Here is a 19,029-nt window from a genome sequence, read left to right on the forward strand (position 1 = left end):
AGGCGTTTACAGTCCGAATTGCCTCTGGGAAGAAACTCCTTCTCAACCTCTCCGTTCTCACCGCATGGCAACGGAGGCGTTTGCCTGATCGTAGCAGCTGGAACAGGGGTTGGAAGGGGTCTCCCATGATTTTATTTGCTCTGGAGTTGCACCTCCTGTTGTATAGTTCCTGCAGGGGGGCGAGTGAAGTTCCCATAGTGCGTTCGGCCGAACGCACTACTCTCTGCAGAGCCTTCTTGTCCTTGACAGAGCAATTCCCAAACCAGATGGTAATGTTCCCGGACAAGATGCTTTCCACCGCCGCTGCGTAGAAGCACTGGAGGATCCTCGGAGACACTCTGAATTTCCTCAATTACCTGAGGTGGTAAAGGCGCTGCCTTGCCTTACGAGTGCTGAGGCGTGTGATGCCCATGTCATATCCTCGGAGATATGGACTCCCAGATATTTAAAACAGTTCACCCTATCCACAGGATCCCCATTTATCCTCAATGGAGTGTACGTCCTCGGATGATGTGCCCTCATGATGTGTGTTGTGTCCATTTTAAATTTATTTTTAACCTTTTTCTATGGTTTGTATGGAAACTTATTATTTATCTTATGTAATTTATCTTTGGTGTCAATGCGAGTTGACTTAAAACGTGCTATATAAATAAAACTTACTTACCAAGTCCTTACACAATTGCAATATGACTTTTGTGATGGAACATTTTCATAATAGCGGCTAACATATAATTTACTCTCCTTATCACATGCTGTACTTCCATGTTGATCTTCAGTGTACGAATACACACAGATTCTTTTGAACATTAACTTCACTCAGTCTCTTTCCATAATAGATTCCATCTGCCATGTTATTGCTTACTCACTCGGCTTGTCCATATCCCTTTATAGACTCTACATCCACCTCCATACTCAGCCAAATGATTGATCTAAACTGTGAATAGCTAATGTTAGAAACACCAATCCTTGCAGTCTTCCTTTAGCATGAGTCTGCCAACCCCAGAGGATCATCTGTCTTGAGGAGAGAGGCAAATTAATTGTTTAACTTCTCTGGCATTTCCATATGTGAATATTTTTTTAATGGATTGAGGGAAAATCAAGCTAACTTTAATTCCATAAGTGTCCACCATTGCTTCATATTTGTTCTTAGAACTGCATTCATCGAGGCAGTGTGATGTAGTACCTTGTAGGCTAAGATATTTTGGAGAATAAAGAGGTAAGCTACTTGTCATAAAAAGCAGAGCAGATCTTTGATCTGTATGAATTGCCATGGCATTTAGGAAGTTGAGTTCCGCTTCTGGATAAAGTTGAATCACAAAAATGTTGAAGTTGGAGGTTAGCAATTTCCCTAAATGTTAAAAGGAGATAGCAATGTTCTGATTTACTGGTGGTAGCCATTTCCATACATTTGTAATTGTGGAACAGCCCCCATTAAATTGTCAATGTGACTTGTGATCATGTATTGTAATTTAAGTTGGTACGGTGTACACTAAATTGCAAGGATTTAATAGAGTAAAGTTGTGGATTTGTGAACCTGCTTACTAATACATGAAAGTATTCAATACCACCCAAGTCTGCTCTGGTTTATAACAATTGTTCAGTGGCCCGACAGCACAAAAATGAGCCCTTCAACCCATTAAGTTTGCACCAGCAATTGAAATCACCCATTAACCTTAATCTTGCCTCAATCCAATTTTATTCTCTCCACATTCCCTGCAACTCACCATCAGATTCTACCACTTTTGAAGATACTGGGTATCCTCAACAGTATAGCTACCATTTATAATGTGAAAAACAAAGTGAATGTTTTAAGTCAATGACCTGTCATTGGAACTCCAAGAGCTGGGAACTTTCAATTCAAATATCTTGTAAAGTTATTTTCAGGATCTGATTCAGATACACTTATTTTAGCTTGTGAATTGCTCTTGTTAAATGTGTACATTACTGTCAAGATTTAACCACTTCTGCATCATTTCGGGTCATTTCTATGTTTCACATAATATAATGACTTTCTGGCAGCATCAGAGCATAGAATGTCATTAGGGTCTAAACTTGACAAAAAGCACAGCTACAAACTGAGGAACTCGTTGGGGAATAGTTTTAAGAGAAATTAGATGATCATGACTACTGATTAACTGATATTTTCTGTTGTGTCGTGGCCCCTTAAACATTATTTCTCATTGTAGCAAACACTCCATCATGAAGATATCTTGAAATGGCTCTTGTATGTGTGGTAAGGAGTGATAAGGCAATGTACTTTACCCAGAAGTGAGTTTGAGAAATTAAATAATAATTAAAAAAATTATTTACCAAATAGGATTGGCAGCGTTCATTTTGGTTGACCTATGTACAAGCAGTTCAACTATACAAAATATGTTTTTGTTAATTTACAATTATAAATGTTGATTATTAATATTAAACTACCTGAAACAGGATTGGATCAGAGGGACAACGAGGAAGGAGTGTTGATTGCAGTAGAGTCGGGATTAATGACATCCCAGAGATTATCGACTTGTTGGGGTGTAGTTTGAAAATACAGGTCAGAAGGGGGATCTGGAAATCTATGCTGAAGCATGGATTGGGTACGCCTTAACGGTGGTAGGTAAGGGTTCATGTGCACAACAGCTGAAAAATAGTTGTTCTGGAAGAGGGAGGTGAGGTGCTAACTGGAAATTGAGCCAGGGAAATGGTTCAGAAATCATTGCTTGAATTGGAGATGCCTGTCAATATGGACCCGGAAAGAGAATGTGTGCCTAGAGATTAAGACTATGGAGAGTTAATGTAATAACATGACTCGTTGATGAGATGTCGGCTGGAGTAGCAAGATCACACTTATGTAAGAATCATTGGGAGATTGAGGAGTTGGGAAAAGATTGGCACAATAAAGGGGAGGGGAGCGGGAGGACCAGCCGGACGATCACACAATCAGTTTCCTAAACCCAGGCTGGATCTATTCTAGGACAAATCTTTTAAATAGCATTACTGCTGAATACCATTGCAGTAAATGAAAAGTTCTTCCAGGAGTTTCTCGCAGATGGGTGCTCCTATAATTGTTATATGTTATATAATGTAACTGGCAATATTGCAAAGGAGCATTGCAGAGGGAATGACATAATTAATTGTGCAACTGATGCAGAAATTGCATCACCAGTACAAGGTGATTCATGACTGGAAGTGCCCAGTTTCCAGAGTTGCACGATTCCATTCAGAAATATTTTTGATCATATTTCACTCTGGAAGAAAATAATTTGAAGTAGCATTGAAAATTAATCTCTATTGCATTCAACTTCTGTTGCCATTATGGTTCTTGTGAAAGCTTATTTTGGACATCCACATAATAATAAATATTTGGGTTTTTTTCAGGTTATTGCTGTGCGTAAAGCCTATATCTTTGATCACTGGAACCAGTTTGACCTATTCATCATCACATTAGCAGCAGCTGATCTCGTAATTGATCACCTCTTTGAACGTAGTGAGCACAAGGTCCGTGCAGTTCGTGTTTTCAGATTGATACGTCTAGCCAGAGTTCTGCGACTATTAAAGGTGAGTTCTGTTGGAAAGATAGATCATGGGTGTTGCAAGATTAGAAAAACTCGTTAGAGAAATATAGGTTATGTACGTCAAATGGAAGTAGATGCAGATTTTGTATTTCCTATTTGACATTTAAACAGATGGACATTTTAGAGCAATCGTACATGAGGTAAAATATTTTTGGTGGTTTAATCGGGTTAGCATAAAACATATGTTTGAGGACATAGGGTGTGACAGTTGGTAGAGCAGCATCCTCACAGTTCTGGGGACCCGAGTTCGATCTGACATCGTGCTGTTTGTATGCACGTTCTCTCTGAACGTGAGAGTTTCCTCTGAGTGCTTTGGATTCCTCCCAAAAGCGAGTGGATTTGTAGGTTAATTGAACTCTGTAAAAAAAAAGAGCCTCTAATGTGCAGGGAGTGGATGAGAAAGTGTGATAACATGGGACAAGTGTGAATGGGCGATTGCTGGTCACCGTGGACCGAAGCACCTTCCGTGCTAAATCTTTGAAGAAAAATATCTTGCACAACTTGCATTTATCAGGATAGCAATGACTTTGCTTTATATGTGGACTAAAGCTTATTTCTTTTTCCAATAACTTTTTTACTGCTCTACATACTTAAAAAAACATTTAGGGAAAATCCCAGGAATTGATTGAAATATCCAAGTTAGAAATTTTAACTGCAAAAACTTTTATCTGCAGATAATACACACTAACAGCACATAAAAGTTAACAAAGTTTCAAGTGAGAATTGGGTGACCCTACAGCAAAATTAGAATGTCAATCAATCCTGGTATTTTTTGCATTAAATAAATATATATATATTCTGTTATGGGTTGAAAGATTGGCTAACCTCTTATTTGAAGTGTAATTGATTCTCAATTGTCTTATTTTGAGTTTTCTCTACATATTTTGAGGTGGGATGTTTACACAGGCCACCTATGGACAATATTACAAAGGTTGCTTAATGGATGAAGTATATTTGCATCGAAATACAGCAAGCATACTGCATTAAAGCTGGTCATTACCACACTAGATCAAGCCGGTGTCTATGTCAACGACTTTGTTGAGTGGTGTGGGCTGAGTCAACTGTAGCTCAACATCGGCAAGACTAAGGAGTTAGTGGTGGACTTCAGGAGGAGAGGAAAACCACTTTCCCCTGTTTCCATCAAGGGAGTGGATGTGCAGTTTACCAAGGAATACAAGTACCTTGGAGTTTACCTGGACAGTAAACTGGACTGGTCCAGAAATGCTGAGGCACTATATAAGAAGGGACAGAACCGTCTGTAATTTCTGAGGAGGCTCCACTCTTTCAACATCTGCAGTAAGATACTACAGATGTTCTATTAATCGGTAGTGGCCAGTGCCATCTTCTTCACTGTCTTGTGCTGGTGTAGCAGGGTGAAGGCCGCAGCTGCCAATAGAAACAACTCCGTCCTGGGAGTGGAGTTGGATTTATTGGAGGTGGTCTTGGAGGGAAAAATGCTCCTCAAACTACGGAGCATCTTGCAAAATACAGCTCACCCCCTCCATGACACACAGGTCAACCTGAGAAGCACCTTCAGCATCAGACTGGTTCTACCAAGATGCAGGAGATAATTTTTCCTGGTGGCTATCAAATTGTACAACTCCTCCCCTTTCTGTTGTGGGGTAGACTGACTCCCCATCCCTCCCCCCTCCCTTCCCAATCTTTGCAAATCCACAACCCTAGACTTTCCACTCATCACTTTAATTTCATGCTTCATGTATCTTCTTGTGTTTTATTGGCAGACCAATTTCCCTCCTGGGATCAATAAAGTTCTATCTTGTCAAAACCTCAATTCTTTTCTCCTTATCGGTTTATCCATCTTCAACTTAAATGTACATAGTGTAGTTTACTCAGCCACTATCAATGCTTAAATTCCTCGCAATTCTTTGAAATTGTTGTTTTATTTTTTGCTGATTATTAGTGCATTCTAGTTTTCTCTTTCTAAACATGAAAGTTTATTTGTATACGCAGAGAATTCCATGTACACATCTATATGAAGCAGCTAAAGCAATTGGGGAAGAAAAGTCAGCAATTCAAGGAGATAGAAACATAAAAACATAGAAAAGTGCAAGAGTAGGCCATTCGGCCCTTCGAGCCAGCACCGCCAATCTATATGATGATGGCTGATCATCCAAAATCAGTACCCCGTTCCTGCTTTCACCCCATATCCCTTAATTTTGTTAGCCCTATAAGAGCTATATCCAACTTTCTTTTAAATACATCCAATCAATTAGCCTCCACTGCCTTCTGTGGCAGAGAATTTCACAGATTCACAACTCTCTGAGTGAAAACATTTTTCTTCATGTCAGTTCTAAATGGCCTATCCCTTATTCTTAAACTGGTTCTGGACTCCCCAAACATGGGGATTTTTTTTCCTGCATCTAGCCTGTCCAATCCCTTAAGAATTTTATATGTTTCTATAAGATCCCGTCTCAGTCAAGTCAAGAGAATTTATTGTCATGTGTCCCAGATAGGACAATGAAATTCTTGCTTGCTGCAGCACAACAGAATATTGTAAGCATACAGTTCAGTGTGTCTATATAGCATAGACTATAATATATTTCAGGCTCCTGTACCTTCTACTTGATGGCAGCGGAGAGATGAGTGTGTGGCCAGGATGGTGTGGGTCCTTGATGATGTTGGCAGCCTTTTTGAGGCAGCGACTGCGATAGATCCATTCGATGGTGGGGAGGTCAGAGCCGATGATGGACTGGGCAGTGGTCACAACTTTCTGCATTCTTTTCCGCTCCTGGATGCTCAGGTTGCCGAACCAAGCCACGATGTAACCAGTCAGCATCCTTCTAAGTTCCAGTGAATATGCCCAATCAATCCATTATTTCATCATATGTCAGTCCTGCCATCCCGGGAATTAATGTGGTCAACCTATGATGTACTTCATCAATAGCAAGAATGTCTTTCCTCAAATAAGGAGACCAAAACTGCACACAATACTCACCTGGTCTCACCAGGGCCCTGTACAACTGCAGTAGGACCTACTTGCTCCTATACTCAAATCCTCTCGCTATGAAGGCCAACGTGCCATTTGCTTTCTTCATTGCCTGCTGTACCTGGAAGCTTTCAGTGACAGATGTACAAGGACACCCAGGTCTCTTTGTTCCTCCCCTTTTCCTGATTGACACCATCCAGATAATAAACTGCCGCCTTGTTCTTGCCACCAAAGTGGGAAAGCCTCACATTTATCCACATTATACTGCATCTGCCATGCATCTACGCACTCACCCATCCTATTCAAGTCAATAGACAACAGGTGCAGGAATAGGCCATTCGGCCCTTCGAGGCAGCACCGCCATTCAAGGCAAGGCAAGGCAACTTTATTTATATAGCACATTTCATACACGAGGCAGACTCAAAGTGCTTCACATAAAAACATGTCATACAATAAAATGAAATAATAAAATGAAATAAAATAGAAGAATTAAAAGAAAAGAAAAGCAAAATTAAAAATGCATTATAAAAAGTGAAAAAGTTAAAAGTGCAATGCAGTTAAGATTTAGCTGAAAGTTTTCATAACATAAAAGTTTTCAGTCTTGTTTTAAAAGTGGTCAAAGTTGAGGCAAGTCTTAAATCTTCAGGAAGTTTATTCCAGCTATTTGTTGCATAGTAGCTAAATCCTGCTTTCCCATGTTTTGTATATACTCTGGGAATCACTAACAGATTGGTTTCAGAAGATCTTAGCGGTCTAGAAGGCTTATATAGTGGAAGCATGTCAGTGATATACTTTGGTCCTAAACCATGTAGTGATTTATAGGTGAGCAGCAGGATTTTGAAATCATACAGGGAGCCAATGCAAGGATTTAAGAATTGGTGTAATGTGTTCAAATTTTTTGGTCTTTGTTAGAACTCTAGCAACAGCGTTCTGAACAAGCTATAGCTGCCTGACCGTTTTTTTCGGAAGACCTGCAAGGAGACCGTTACAATAATCTAGCCTATTAGTAATAAAGGCATGTACAAGTTTTTCTAAGTCTTGAGCTGACATGAGTCCTCTTAATCTTGCTACGTTTTTGAGGTGATAGTAGGCCGATTTTGTTACTGATTTGATGTGACTGTCGAAATGTAAATCTGAATCCATAATAACCCCAAGATTTCTGGCTTTGTTAGAAGTTTTCAGGGACAGAGAGTGAAGGTGTTGGGTTACTTTAAGCCTTTCTTTTTTAGCACCATAAACAATTATCTCCGTTTTGTCCTTATTTAGTTGGAGGAAATTTTGGCACATCCAGTCTTTGACTTGCTCAATGCACTGGCACAGCAGATCGATGGGGCGATAGTCATTTGATGATAGCGCTACATATATTTGAGTGTCATCGGCATAGCAGTGGTGGTCAATATTATTATTTCGCATGATTTGCCCTAGTGGGAGCATGTAGATGTTGAATAAAGAGGGCCCTAAGATCGAACCTTGCGGGACTCCACACGTCACGTTGGTTGGTTCTGATACAAAGTCGCCAATGGAAACAAAATAGTTCCTATCTTGTAGATATGACCTGAACCAACTTAAGACTGTGCCTAAAAGCCCCACCCATTTTTCCAACCTGTTCAAAAGTATTGAGTGATCAACAGTGTCGAATGCAGCACTGAGGTCTAATAGCATTAATATTGAAACTTTGCCAGAGTTTGTGTTAAGACGGATGTTGATTACAACTTTAATAAGGGTGATCTCGGTGCTATGAAGAGGTCGAAATCCTGACTGGAAGTTGTCGTAGCAGCCAGTTAAAGCCAGGAAGTGATTAAGTTGCTGGAGGACAACTTTCTCAATGATTTTACTTATGAAAGATAGGTTTGATATTGGTCTATAGTTGTTAATAATAGAGGCATCTAGGCTCCGCTTTTTTAAAAGAGGTTTAATTACAGCAGTTTTCAAGGCTTTTGGGAAATAGCCTGATTGAAGAGAGCTGTTAACTATTTGCAGTATGTCTATTGCTAGGCTGTCAAAAACATTCTTAAAGAAGTTGGTAGGTAAAGCATCAAGGCAGCAGGTGGATGGCCTTAGTTGTGTTACCGTTTCCACAAGAGTTTTAGAGTCTATGACATTAAAGCATGTCATCATTGCCACGTTATTTTTGCCTAAACAGGGTGGTGATCCAACATTTTTGTTTGAAGCGGAGATATTGATGGCACGTCTGATGCCTTCAATTTTATCAGTATAAAAGAATGCAAACTCATTGCATTTCTGCGTGGAATGGAGTTCAGGTGGTATTTGTGTTGGGGGGTTGGTCAGTCTGTCAACAGTTGCAAATAGGGTTTTTGCCTTATTAGTGTTGTTGTTAATGATATTGGAGAAAAATATTTCTCTAGCACTTTTTAAGTCTGAATTGTAATGATTCAATGTGATCATGGCTGATCATCTCCAATCAGTACCCCGTTCCTGCCTTCTCCCCATATCCCCTGATTCCGCTATATTTAAGAGCCCTATCTAGCTCTCTTTTGAAAGTATCCAGAGAACCGGCCTCCACCGCCCTCTGAGGCAGAGAATTCCACGGACTCACAACTCGCTGTGAGAAAAAGTGTTTCCTCGTTTTCATTCTAAATTGTTATAAAGGCCAACATGCTATTCGCTTTCTTCACTGCCTGCTGTACCTGCATGCTTACTTTCATTGACCGATGAACAAGGACCCCAGATCCCGTTGTACTTCCCCTTTTCCCAACTTGACACGAGTTAGATAGTAATCTGCCTTCCTGTTTTTGCCACCAAAGTGGATAACCTCACATTTATCCACATTAAACTGCATCTGCCATGCATCTGCCCCTCACCCAACCTGTCCAAGTCACCCTGCATTCTCATAGTATCCTACTCACAGTTCACCCTGCAGCCTTACAGCATCCTCCTCGCAGCTCGCACTATCACCCAGCTTTGTATCATCTGCAAAAGTGGAGATGTTACATTTAATTCCTTTGTCTGAATCGTGAATATATATTGTAAATTACTGGGGTCCCAGCACTGTTACTTGCGGCACCCCACTAGTCACTGCCTGCCATTCTGAAAAGGATAGGACAGGTTTGGAAGGATATGGACCAAGCGCAAGCAAGTGGGACTAGTGTATCTGGAACATTGTTGGCCGTTGTGGGCGAGTTGGGCCGAAGTGCCTGTGTCCACACTGTATCACTTTATGACCCGTTAAATCCTACTCTTTGCTTCCTGTCTGCCAACCAGCTCTCTACCAATACCCTAGCCCCCAATACCATGTGCTCTAATCTTCTGCACACTAATCTCTTGTGTGGGACGTTGTCAAAGACTTTTTGAAAGTCCAGGTACACCACATCCACTGGTTCTCCCTTATCCATTCTACTTGTTACATCCTCAAAAAATTCCAGAAGATTAGTCAAGCATGATTTCCCCATCATAAATTCATGTGACTGTTTTCCAAATGCATTGCTATTACATCTTTAATAATCGACTTGTGCATCTTCCCCACTACCGATGTGAGGCTAAAGGGCCTGTCCCACTTACGCAATTTTCTCGGCAACTTGCGGCACCCGTCATAATTGCAGCAGGTCGCTGAAAATTTTCAACATGTTGAAAATCCAGCGGCGACAAGAAAAAGGTATGAATCTTTGGGCGACTATTCACCACCAAACAGGCGTCACCCCGTGACATGTCGGCGACCTGCTGTGACTATGACGGGTGCCAGCAAGTGGCCAAAAAAATCTCGTAAGTGGGACAGGTACTTAACTGGTCTATAATTCCCTGTTTTCTCTCACTTTCCTTTCTTAAAAAATGGCGTTACATTAGCAGCCCTCCAGTCCACAGGAACTAATCCAGTCTATAGAACATTAGAAAATGATCACCAATGCATCCAAGATTTCTAGAGCCACCTCCTTAGGTACTCCTGGATGCAGACCATCAGGCCCTGGGGATTTATCTGCCTTCAGTCCCAATAGTTTACCTAATACCATTTCGATACGATACGGTAGAAATTTATTTATCCCAAGAGGGAGATTGATCAATTTCCTGACTGTGGATTTCCTTCATAGGAAACATAGAAAAAAAGATGCAGAAGTAGGCCATTTGGCCCTTCAAGCCAGCACCTCAATTCAACATGATCATGGCTGATCATCTAAAATCAGAACCCCGTTCCTGTTTATTCCCCATATCCCTTGATTTCTTTAGCCCTAAAAGCTAAAGCTAACTCTCTCTTGAAAGCTCAGTTCCTCATTCCCACTGGATCCTCAGTCATCTAGTATTTCTGGGAGATTGTTTGTGTATTGTTTGTAAGGAAGACAGAACCAAAGTATTTGTTTAACTGGTCTGTCGTTTCCCATTATAAATTCACCTGTTTCTGACTGTAAGGGACCTACATTTGACTTCACTAATCTTTTCCTCTTCACATATTTATAGCAGCTTTACAGTAAGTTTTTATATTCCCTGCAAGCTTTCTTTCATGCTCTATTTCCCCCCTCAATTAATCCCTTTGTCCTCCTCTCTTGAATTCTAAATTACTCCTAGTCCTCCGATTTGCTGCTTCCTCTGACCAATTTATATGCCTCTTACTTGGATTTAACACTATCCCTAATTTCCTTCGTTAGCCACGGTTGAGCCGCCTTCCCTATTTTATTTTTACGCCAGACAGGGATGAACAATTGTAATTCATCCATGCGATCTTTAAATCTTTGCCATTGCAAGTCCACCGTCAACCCTTTTAAGTATCATTTGCCAGTCTATCCTAGCCAATTCCTGTCTCACACCATCAAAGTTACATTTCTCTGAATTCACTGTGTCACTCTCCATCTTAATGCAGAATTCTACCATATTATGGTCACTGTTGCCCAACGGGCTTTGCACAACAAGATTGCTAACTAATCCTTCCCCATTACACAATACCCAGTCTAGGATGGCCTGCCGTCGAGTTGGTTCCTCTAAATACTGGCTTAGAAAACCATCCCGTATATACTCCAGGAAATCCTCAGTGTTGTTACCAATTTGGTTAGCCCAATCTATATGTAGATTAAAGTAACCCATGATAACTGCTACACTTTTGCTACACGCATCCCTAATTTCCTATTTGATGCTATCCCCAACCTCACTATTGCTGTTTGGTGGTCTGTACACAACTACAACAAGGGTTTTCTGTCCTTGGCTATTTTGCAGTTCTACCCATACAGATTCTACAGCATCCAAGCTAATGTCTCTTCTTACTGTTGCATTAATCTGCTCTTTAACCAGCAATGCCACCGCACCTCCTCTTCCTTTCTGTCTATCCTTAGTGAATAATGAATACCACTGCATGTTGAGCTACCAGCCTTGGTCACCCTGGAGCCATGTCTCCGTAATCCCAACTATATCATATCCGTTAACAACTAATTGCACATTTAATTCACCCACCTTATTACAAATGCTCCTCACATTAAGGCACAAAATTTTCAGGTTTGTTTTAACATTCTTAGCCCTTATAGAATTATGATGTAATGTGGCCCTTTGTGATTTATGCCATTGATCTCTTTTTTACTTGTCTCCCTTTTGCTTCTGCCCTCATTTTACGGCCCTCTGTCTCCCTACATTGGTTCCCATCCCTCTGTCCGTTAGTTTAACCTCTTCCCAACAGCACTCGCAAACACTCCACCAAGGACATTGGTGCCAGTCCAGCCCAGGTGAAGACCATCTGGTTTGTACTAGTTCCACCTCTCATAGAACCAGTTTCAATGCCCCAGGAATATGAATCCCTTTCCCTTGCACCATCTCACAAGCCGTGTATTCATGCAAAGTATCCTGTCATTTCACCCTCCCCCTGCAGAAAGCTCTGCAGCCGCTCAGAGACATCCTTGACTCTTGCACCAAGAAGGCAACATACCATCCTGGAGTCTCTTTTGCGACCGCCCATCAATTCCCCTTACAATGGAATTCCCTATCACTATAGCTCTCCCACTCTTTTTCCTGCCCTGCTGTGCAGCAGAGTCCTCCATGGTGCCATAAACTCGGCTGCTGCTGCTGAGATGGACACTCTGCATATGAGCTGCATACACAGTCTGAATAATGACACTGTAATGCACTGGGCAGCAAAATAGATATTAGAACAGCAATACTTTAATCCTGTATAATTTATTTTTTAGATTATGCTACCAACCTTCATACATCTTCTCAACAAACAAATTAACAAACAACTATGCTTTGGATATGATATTGGAAAAGGATATGTCGTAGGCGAAGAGGATGTTAATAATCTTATTGATCACATTTCAGACCAAAGAGTGATATCTGAGGTAATGCAATAGGTAAAAGATCATGAGTGCAAGACTAAGACATTTTTGGATAGAATAATAATCAGGGTAAAGTAGTCTTTCACAATATCCACGTGTGCTGATCCAACACAATTAAGGCTTCCTGACAACAATACTGGAAGATTGAGTAGGGGAAATTAAATTGACAAAATTGCATTTTGATTCAGAAATTGAAATGTCAAAGCCTTAACTTAAGGTTTGATGATAGATGTTGGAGGGTTTATGTATATTTGGATCGATAGGGTTATATCTAGGGTTATTTATAATTGCGAATAAAGGTGAAAGCTAGAGCAAAATGCTGTTGATGCTAGAAATACTGAGCAGATCACGTGGAATTTGTGCGATGAGAAACAGAATTAATGTTTCCGTTTTATAACATATCAGAACTGGGTAAAGTTATAAATGAAACACATTAAAGGTTGCAGACAAAGGGGGATGTCGGAATGGAAAATAAAGCAAATGGTTCGTGGTGGGGCAGAGACAAGGAGAGAGAGGAAGTCGCAGCGGAGTTGCCAGTTGAAAGAGGAAGATGAAGGTTACTGAATAACAAATAGTGCATCTGGAGGACTGTAATCAGAAATACCATAAAATACAAGATTAAAATAATCTGGATGTGAGATCTACACTACACTTCTTCCCACCCTGCTTCCTGTATTCTCAATTCCTTCGTCTACACCACGTCTGTACCCAGGATGAGGTATTCCATACCAGGTCATCGGAGATGTCCTCATTATTTCGGGAACGGGGTTGTTCCCCCTTCCATCATTGATGAGGCTCTCACTAGGGCCTCCTCGATATCCCACAGCTCCACTCTTGCTCCCCCTCCCCCATTCGTAACACAGACAGAGTACCCCTTGTCCTCACCTTCCACCCCATCAGCCGTTGCATACAGCATATATTCCTCCAACATGTTCGCCACCTTACAACGGGATCCCACTACTGGCCACATCTTCCCATCTCCATACCTATCTGCTTTCTGCAGAGACCAATCCCTCCGCAACTCCCCGGTCAACTTGTCCCTTCCCACCCAAACCACCCCCTCCCCAGGTACTTTTCCCTGCAACCGCAGAAGATGCAACACCTGTCTCTTTACCTCCCCCTCGACTCCATCCAAGGACTCCGTCAGTCTTTTAACGTGATTCAGAGGTTCACTTGCACCTCCTCCAACCTCATCTACTGTATCCGCTGTTCCAAGTGTCAACTCGTGTATATCGGCGAGACCAAGCGCAGACTAGGTGATCGTTTCGCTGAACACCTCCGCTCTGTCCGCCTTAACCTACCTGATCTCCCGGTTGCTCAGCACTTTAACTCCCCCTCCCATTCACCATCTGGCCTTTCTGTCCTGGGCCTCCTCCATTGTCAGAATTGGAGGAACAGCAGCTCATATTTTGCTTGGGTAGCTTACACCCCAGCGGTATGAACATTGACTTCTCTAACTTCAAATAGCCCTTGCTTTCCCTCTCTCTCTCCATCCCCTCCCCCTTCCCAGTTCTCCCATCAGTCTTACTGACTCCGACTAAATTCTATCTCTGTTCTGCCCAGTCCCCTGACTTCAGTCTGAAGAAGGGTCTCAACCCAAAACATCACCCATTTCTTTCAGGAATTTTGTGTCTACCTTCGATTTAAACTAGCATCTGCAGTTCTTTCCTACACACTGGATGCGAGCTGCAAGGTTGGAAGAACAAATAATTTGAAATCAAGACCAAGAAGCTGTAATGTACTGAGTCAGGATATGAAATGATGTTTGTTGAACTTGCATTGAGATTGATTGTAAAGGTTTTTGGGTGAAAGATAGAGGGGGTCAGTGTGCGAATTCTGACAATTGTATTTGGGGTAAGTCCAGAATGGTAACAAAGTGATTTTCAAGGGTTTTGAAAATTGAAACACTGAGGGAGTTAAAAGTAACAGGCTTTCCATTCTCTTCTTGTAAAAACTCAAGGAACAGGATTAACCCATTCATTATTTTGAGCCTGATCTAACACTCAGATCATGGTTGATCTGTTTTCTAATTCCATGCTCTGCTAGAACAAAACATTTTCAACATTGGACTTAAAATTATTAATTTAGCTCCAATCTTTTTTCCGTAGTCATCTGTAATTTTCCCACGTTATTTGAATGAGTCGGAAAATTTTCCGAATGGCCAAGCTCATTTTATAAAGTCATGGCTATGAGTAAGACCAGTGAAAGGTGTTTTGCTCTCTGAACTAATTTCATAATTGTTAAACTATCAATATTATCACCACTTAACCTTCTTTCAGGAAGAAAACGTCTAGCTTAGGTTTTCTCTCACGATGATATATTTGTTGGAGTTATCTATTGATGATTTATCATGAGTTATCGTGATGATTTATCTGTTGGATTTATCTATCGCACTTCATCTAACACTTTTTTAGCAAGACATTTGTTTTTAAATTTTAATCCCCAGCATTAAGCTAATATTTAACTAAGTGAACTTTTTTTTCCTATTTGGATTTCTTTTATTTTTACGATCTGCATACAATCTTCCCAAAATCTCTTTGAATTTCCAATGTTTCCAAATTTAACACTTACAAAATAAACAATTATCTCTATTCAAAATGTGTTTTTTCTTGTTCCCACTGAAAAGCACCTGCCAGATTTATTTAATTAAGGTGGCACAATGGCTGCCTCGCAGCACCAAAGATCCGAGTTCAATCCTGACTACTGGTGCTGAATTTGTACGTTCGCCCTGTGACCTCGTGAGTTTTCTCCGGTTGCTCCTGTTTCCTCCCACACTCCAAAGACATGCAGCTTTGTAGGTTAATTGGCGTCTGTAAATGTTCCCTAGTGTGTAGGATAGAACTAGTGTACGGGTGATCGCTTGTCTGTGTGGGCTGAAGGGCCTGTTTCCATGCTGTATCTCTTAAATAAAATAAAATAAATTCACCAATGTGTTATTAATTTTATATTTATATGTAAATCATATTCACAAAATTAATTTTAACCTTGCTCAACATTCCAACGTGTTGGGGTCTCTTGTCTCTGTTTTTATTTTATACCTCTATTTTTTGGCAAGATGATGAGCACCCATATTTTTTTTGGTGGGGTGGGGAGAATGGAGAAGGGTAATGCAATTACTGTTAGAATTGCAAGATGATGTATGCAGTGGTTGTGAATATTTTCCTCACCTGGAAGGGCTGTTTATTCCACCAGTTGGCTGAGTACATGCAAGTCAGACATTAGTAATTGTTTAGATATTTGGGGAGATTAGGGGTTAGTAAAGGAAAGAGGCAACAAAGTAAAATATTAGCCATGATTTTATTGCACGGGGTACAGGCGCAAGGGGCTGACTGACCTTCAGCTGCTTCGCTTTTGTAAATGGACTGTACTTGTGAATAAGGAGCAGTGTTCTGAAGTTTGCAGATCATCTCAACCTAGCTATTTAGTAAACTGTTAATATAATTTGATTAGTATTGGTGTCAGGGGTTATGGTGGCAAGGCAGGAGAATGGGGCTGAGAGGGAAAGATTGATCAGCTATGATTGAATTGTGGAGTAGACTTGAGGGCTGAATGGCCTAATTCTGGTTCTATACCTTATGAAACTGCGAGGTTACAAGGAGGTCAGAAGCAGATTAGTGAAATAGGGTGATCCATTGTAGAAATAATTTGTGAAATGTTATGAAATATTACGGAATGGACAAATGAACTTAGAGAAGCACTTTCAAAAAAATTGTATGATTTTGAGTTGTGTGTACGTAAAGCAGAAAGACTGGATTGTGATATAGTGTTAATCAGTTCCTTCAAAGAACAGGCAAAGGTAGGATGGGAAAAATGTCCTCTTTCTTTGTTATAAGGTATCAAAGGATTTCAAATTAAGCTATCCCAGCAAGGTTGTGAAAAGAACGGTTACAGTTGTCATGGAAATCTTGGCTAGGAAGGGAGAAAATTAGATGGTTTCCAATGAAGTGACATTTGCTGAAAGAAAAATTATGGCAATTCGATGAGGGTCTAATCAGATCTGGAAATGTTCTTCATTATCAAGTATCACTAATAAAGAATGGTAACTTGGGTAATGTATCAAAGAGCTGTAAGTGTTTATGGAATCATACATCAAAGGTCATAATTTTCAAAGGAAAATTGAAACATTTGCCAATTTTAACAAAAAACATTTTTTTTTAAGCAACTGAGAAGTATTGTGGAGAGAAATCATCAAGATGCAATAAAAGAATTGGGTAAGTAAGAAGTCATCAGATTCTCCAAATGATAGGTACGAGACAAAGTGTAAGATTAACAGACACAGATATTCCATGAAATAGCAAGTCAATTTAAAAACAGGTAATGCAACAGTAATTGTGAAATTCATGAAGTTAATTTAACAAGTTTAAAGAATATTTCCAACGTGTTACTTTGTATTTATCAATAGGAGGTCAAAAGTTAACCTAGACAAAATCAGCGCTTTACCTTGCTGTTTCTTGTAAACAAATTTCATAATTGGATTATTTATAACTGCAGGATGGGCGGTGCTGACTCGAAGGGCCAGATGGCCTCTTGCACCTATTTTCTGTTTCATATGGCTCAGTAATTTGTCTAATCTGTTCTACATGAAGGTAATGTACCTTTCTCTTTTCGAAACAGTGACGTGTTGTGGTTACAATTTTTTTTTAGTGCAGTGGTTATAAATTGACTTGCAATTTCTAACACTGTTTCTGAAGTTTGAATGTTTATTCGCAAAGTTCCACCCACATGTCACTCATGCATGTTGGAAATAGGCAGATAAGAAGATAATGAAAAGGAAAGAATTGTCAATGTTTCAGATTGGAACCCTGCAGCAAGACAGAGTGGAGAAGGAAAATAACGAGTATAAAGAAGAGGGAAGGGGGGTGGGATAAGTGGCGGCAGGTGATCGATGGACCAAGGAGGGGATGACAGATGACGCGAAGATGGAGCCAGGTAGGCTTGTGGAGGGGCGAGGCCAGTAGACAGCGGCAAGTAAATGATAGGAAAGAATTGCAGATGCTGGTTTAAATCAAAGGAAGACACAAAATGCTGGAGTAACTCGGCAGGACAGGCAGCATCACTGGAGAGAAGGAATGGGTGACATTTCGGAAGGGTCTCGACCCAAAACGTCACCCATTCCTTCTCTCCAGAGATGCTGCCTGTCCTGCTGAGTTATTCCAACATTTTGTGTCTTCCTTCCAGGTAAATGATAGATGGAAGCAGACAAATAAAGGCAGTTGGTGCCAGATGAGGTAAGCTATTCCACCCCTTCCCCCCCCACTCACCACTGATCCACCTCCGGTCTTCCCTCACCCATATTTCTTCTAGCCTCCCCCCTACCATTTGTCCTCTTCCCTTCCTTGTTCCATCCACCTTCCCCAAACATTTTACCCCTGGCTGTACCTACACTGCACCACCCCTCCAAACCAATCTGGTTCTGCTTCCATCTGCCCTTTCCATTCTTACATATATTACTTATCAGATTCCAGTACTGGTAGCCTTTATGTTCTAGCTTATCACCCTCCTGGTTAACTCCACTTTTGCCCTTCTTTCTCGTCACCTGACTTCATATACCTTTTGTTTCGTCTGCCTCCAGCTATCATCCACCTCCTTCTGTCTTCTAACATGCCCCCATCTGCCTAGCATTTCACTCCGAGGTACCTTTGACACGCCTTTGACCCATTAATCGCCCCTCACCCTCTCCTCTTTTACTGGCTATCTTCCCTCTTTACATTGTCGTGATGCTGGGTTTTCATCAAAAATAACAACAATTACTCTTTCTTCCCCTCCCCACGCCCAACCCTCTTCAACCAGCACCCCCACCGTTTCTGCTTGACCCTCTCTTCCCCTCCCCACGCCCAACAGATTGTTTGTTGCTCTTGTACAATAAGCTGTTTCACGAATATGGTTGCCCCCATTGATCCACTGTTGATATCACTAGTTGTGTATTGTCTGCCTTGCAAGAGGTAAGGTGGACAAATTAGTATTTTGACCTATGCTTAACTAATGTGCTTACTGTGGTTGAACGACTGGCAATGTGTAGATGTTTGGAATATGGAATAGTGGTAATTGTGTGGGGCGTGTTAATATTAGCAGTCTTGGAGAGAGGAGCAGTATCAAGATTAGTGCTAGTTTAGAGCCACCATTTGATGGCATATTCTCAGAATTTAATCAGCCACATGAGATTATTAATCCTTTTGTAGCATTTTGTTCTTGGGCTTCCCTCTCAGTTACCCATGATTGTGACCTCTTTCCACTGAGGTTTGACAGTGGACCTCGAGTA

At 40.9% G+C, this 19,029-nt stretch overlaps 1 protein-coding gene across 10 annotated transcripts in view; it reads left to right on the top strand.

The window, feature by feature from the left end:
* The window catches only part of LOC129705798 (sodium/hydrogen exchanger 10-like), a 147,689-nt gene that overhangs the window by 98,046 nt on the left and 30,614 nt on the right, over nt 1–19,029 (top strand). For 8 of the 10 annotated variants that reach the window (XM_055649609.1, XM_055649611.1, XM_055649617.1 and 5 more), the window contains 3 exons: nt 3,364–3,543; nt 12,624–12,773; nt 16,930–16,981. In XM_055649609.1, coding sequence (XP_055505584.1) covers nt 3,364–3,543; nt 12,624–12,773; nt 16,930–16,981 — 382 coding nt within the window. The remainder of the gene's footprint in view (nt 1–3,363; nt 3,544–12,623; nt 12,774–16,929; nt 16,982–19,029) is intronic. The other 2 variants (XM_055649610.1, XM_055649613.1) reach the window with 2 other exon arrangements.

This window comes from Leucoraja erinacea, chromosome 18 (genome assembly GCF_028641065.1).
Source record: "Leucoraja erinacea ecotype New England chromosome 18, Leri_hhj_1, whole genome shotgun sequence".
Taxonomy (NCBI): Eukaryota; Metazoa; Chordata; class Chondrichthyes; order Rajiformes; family Rajidae; genus Leucoraja; species Leucoraja erinaceus.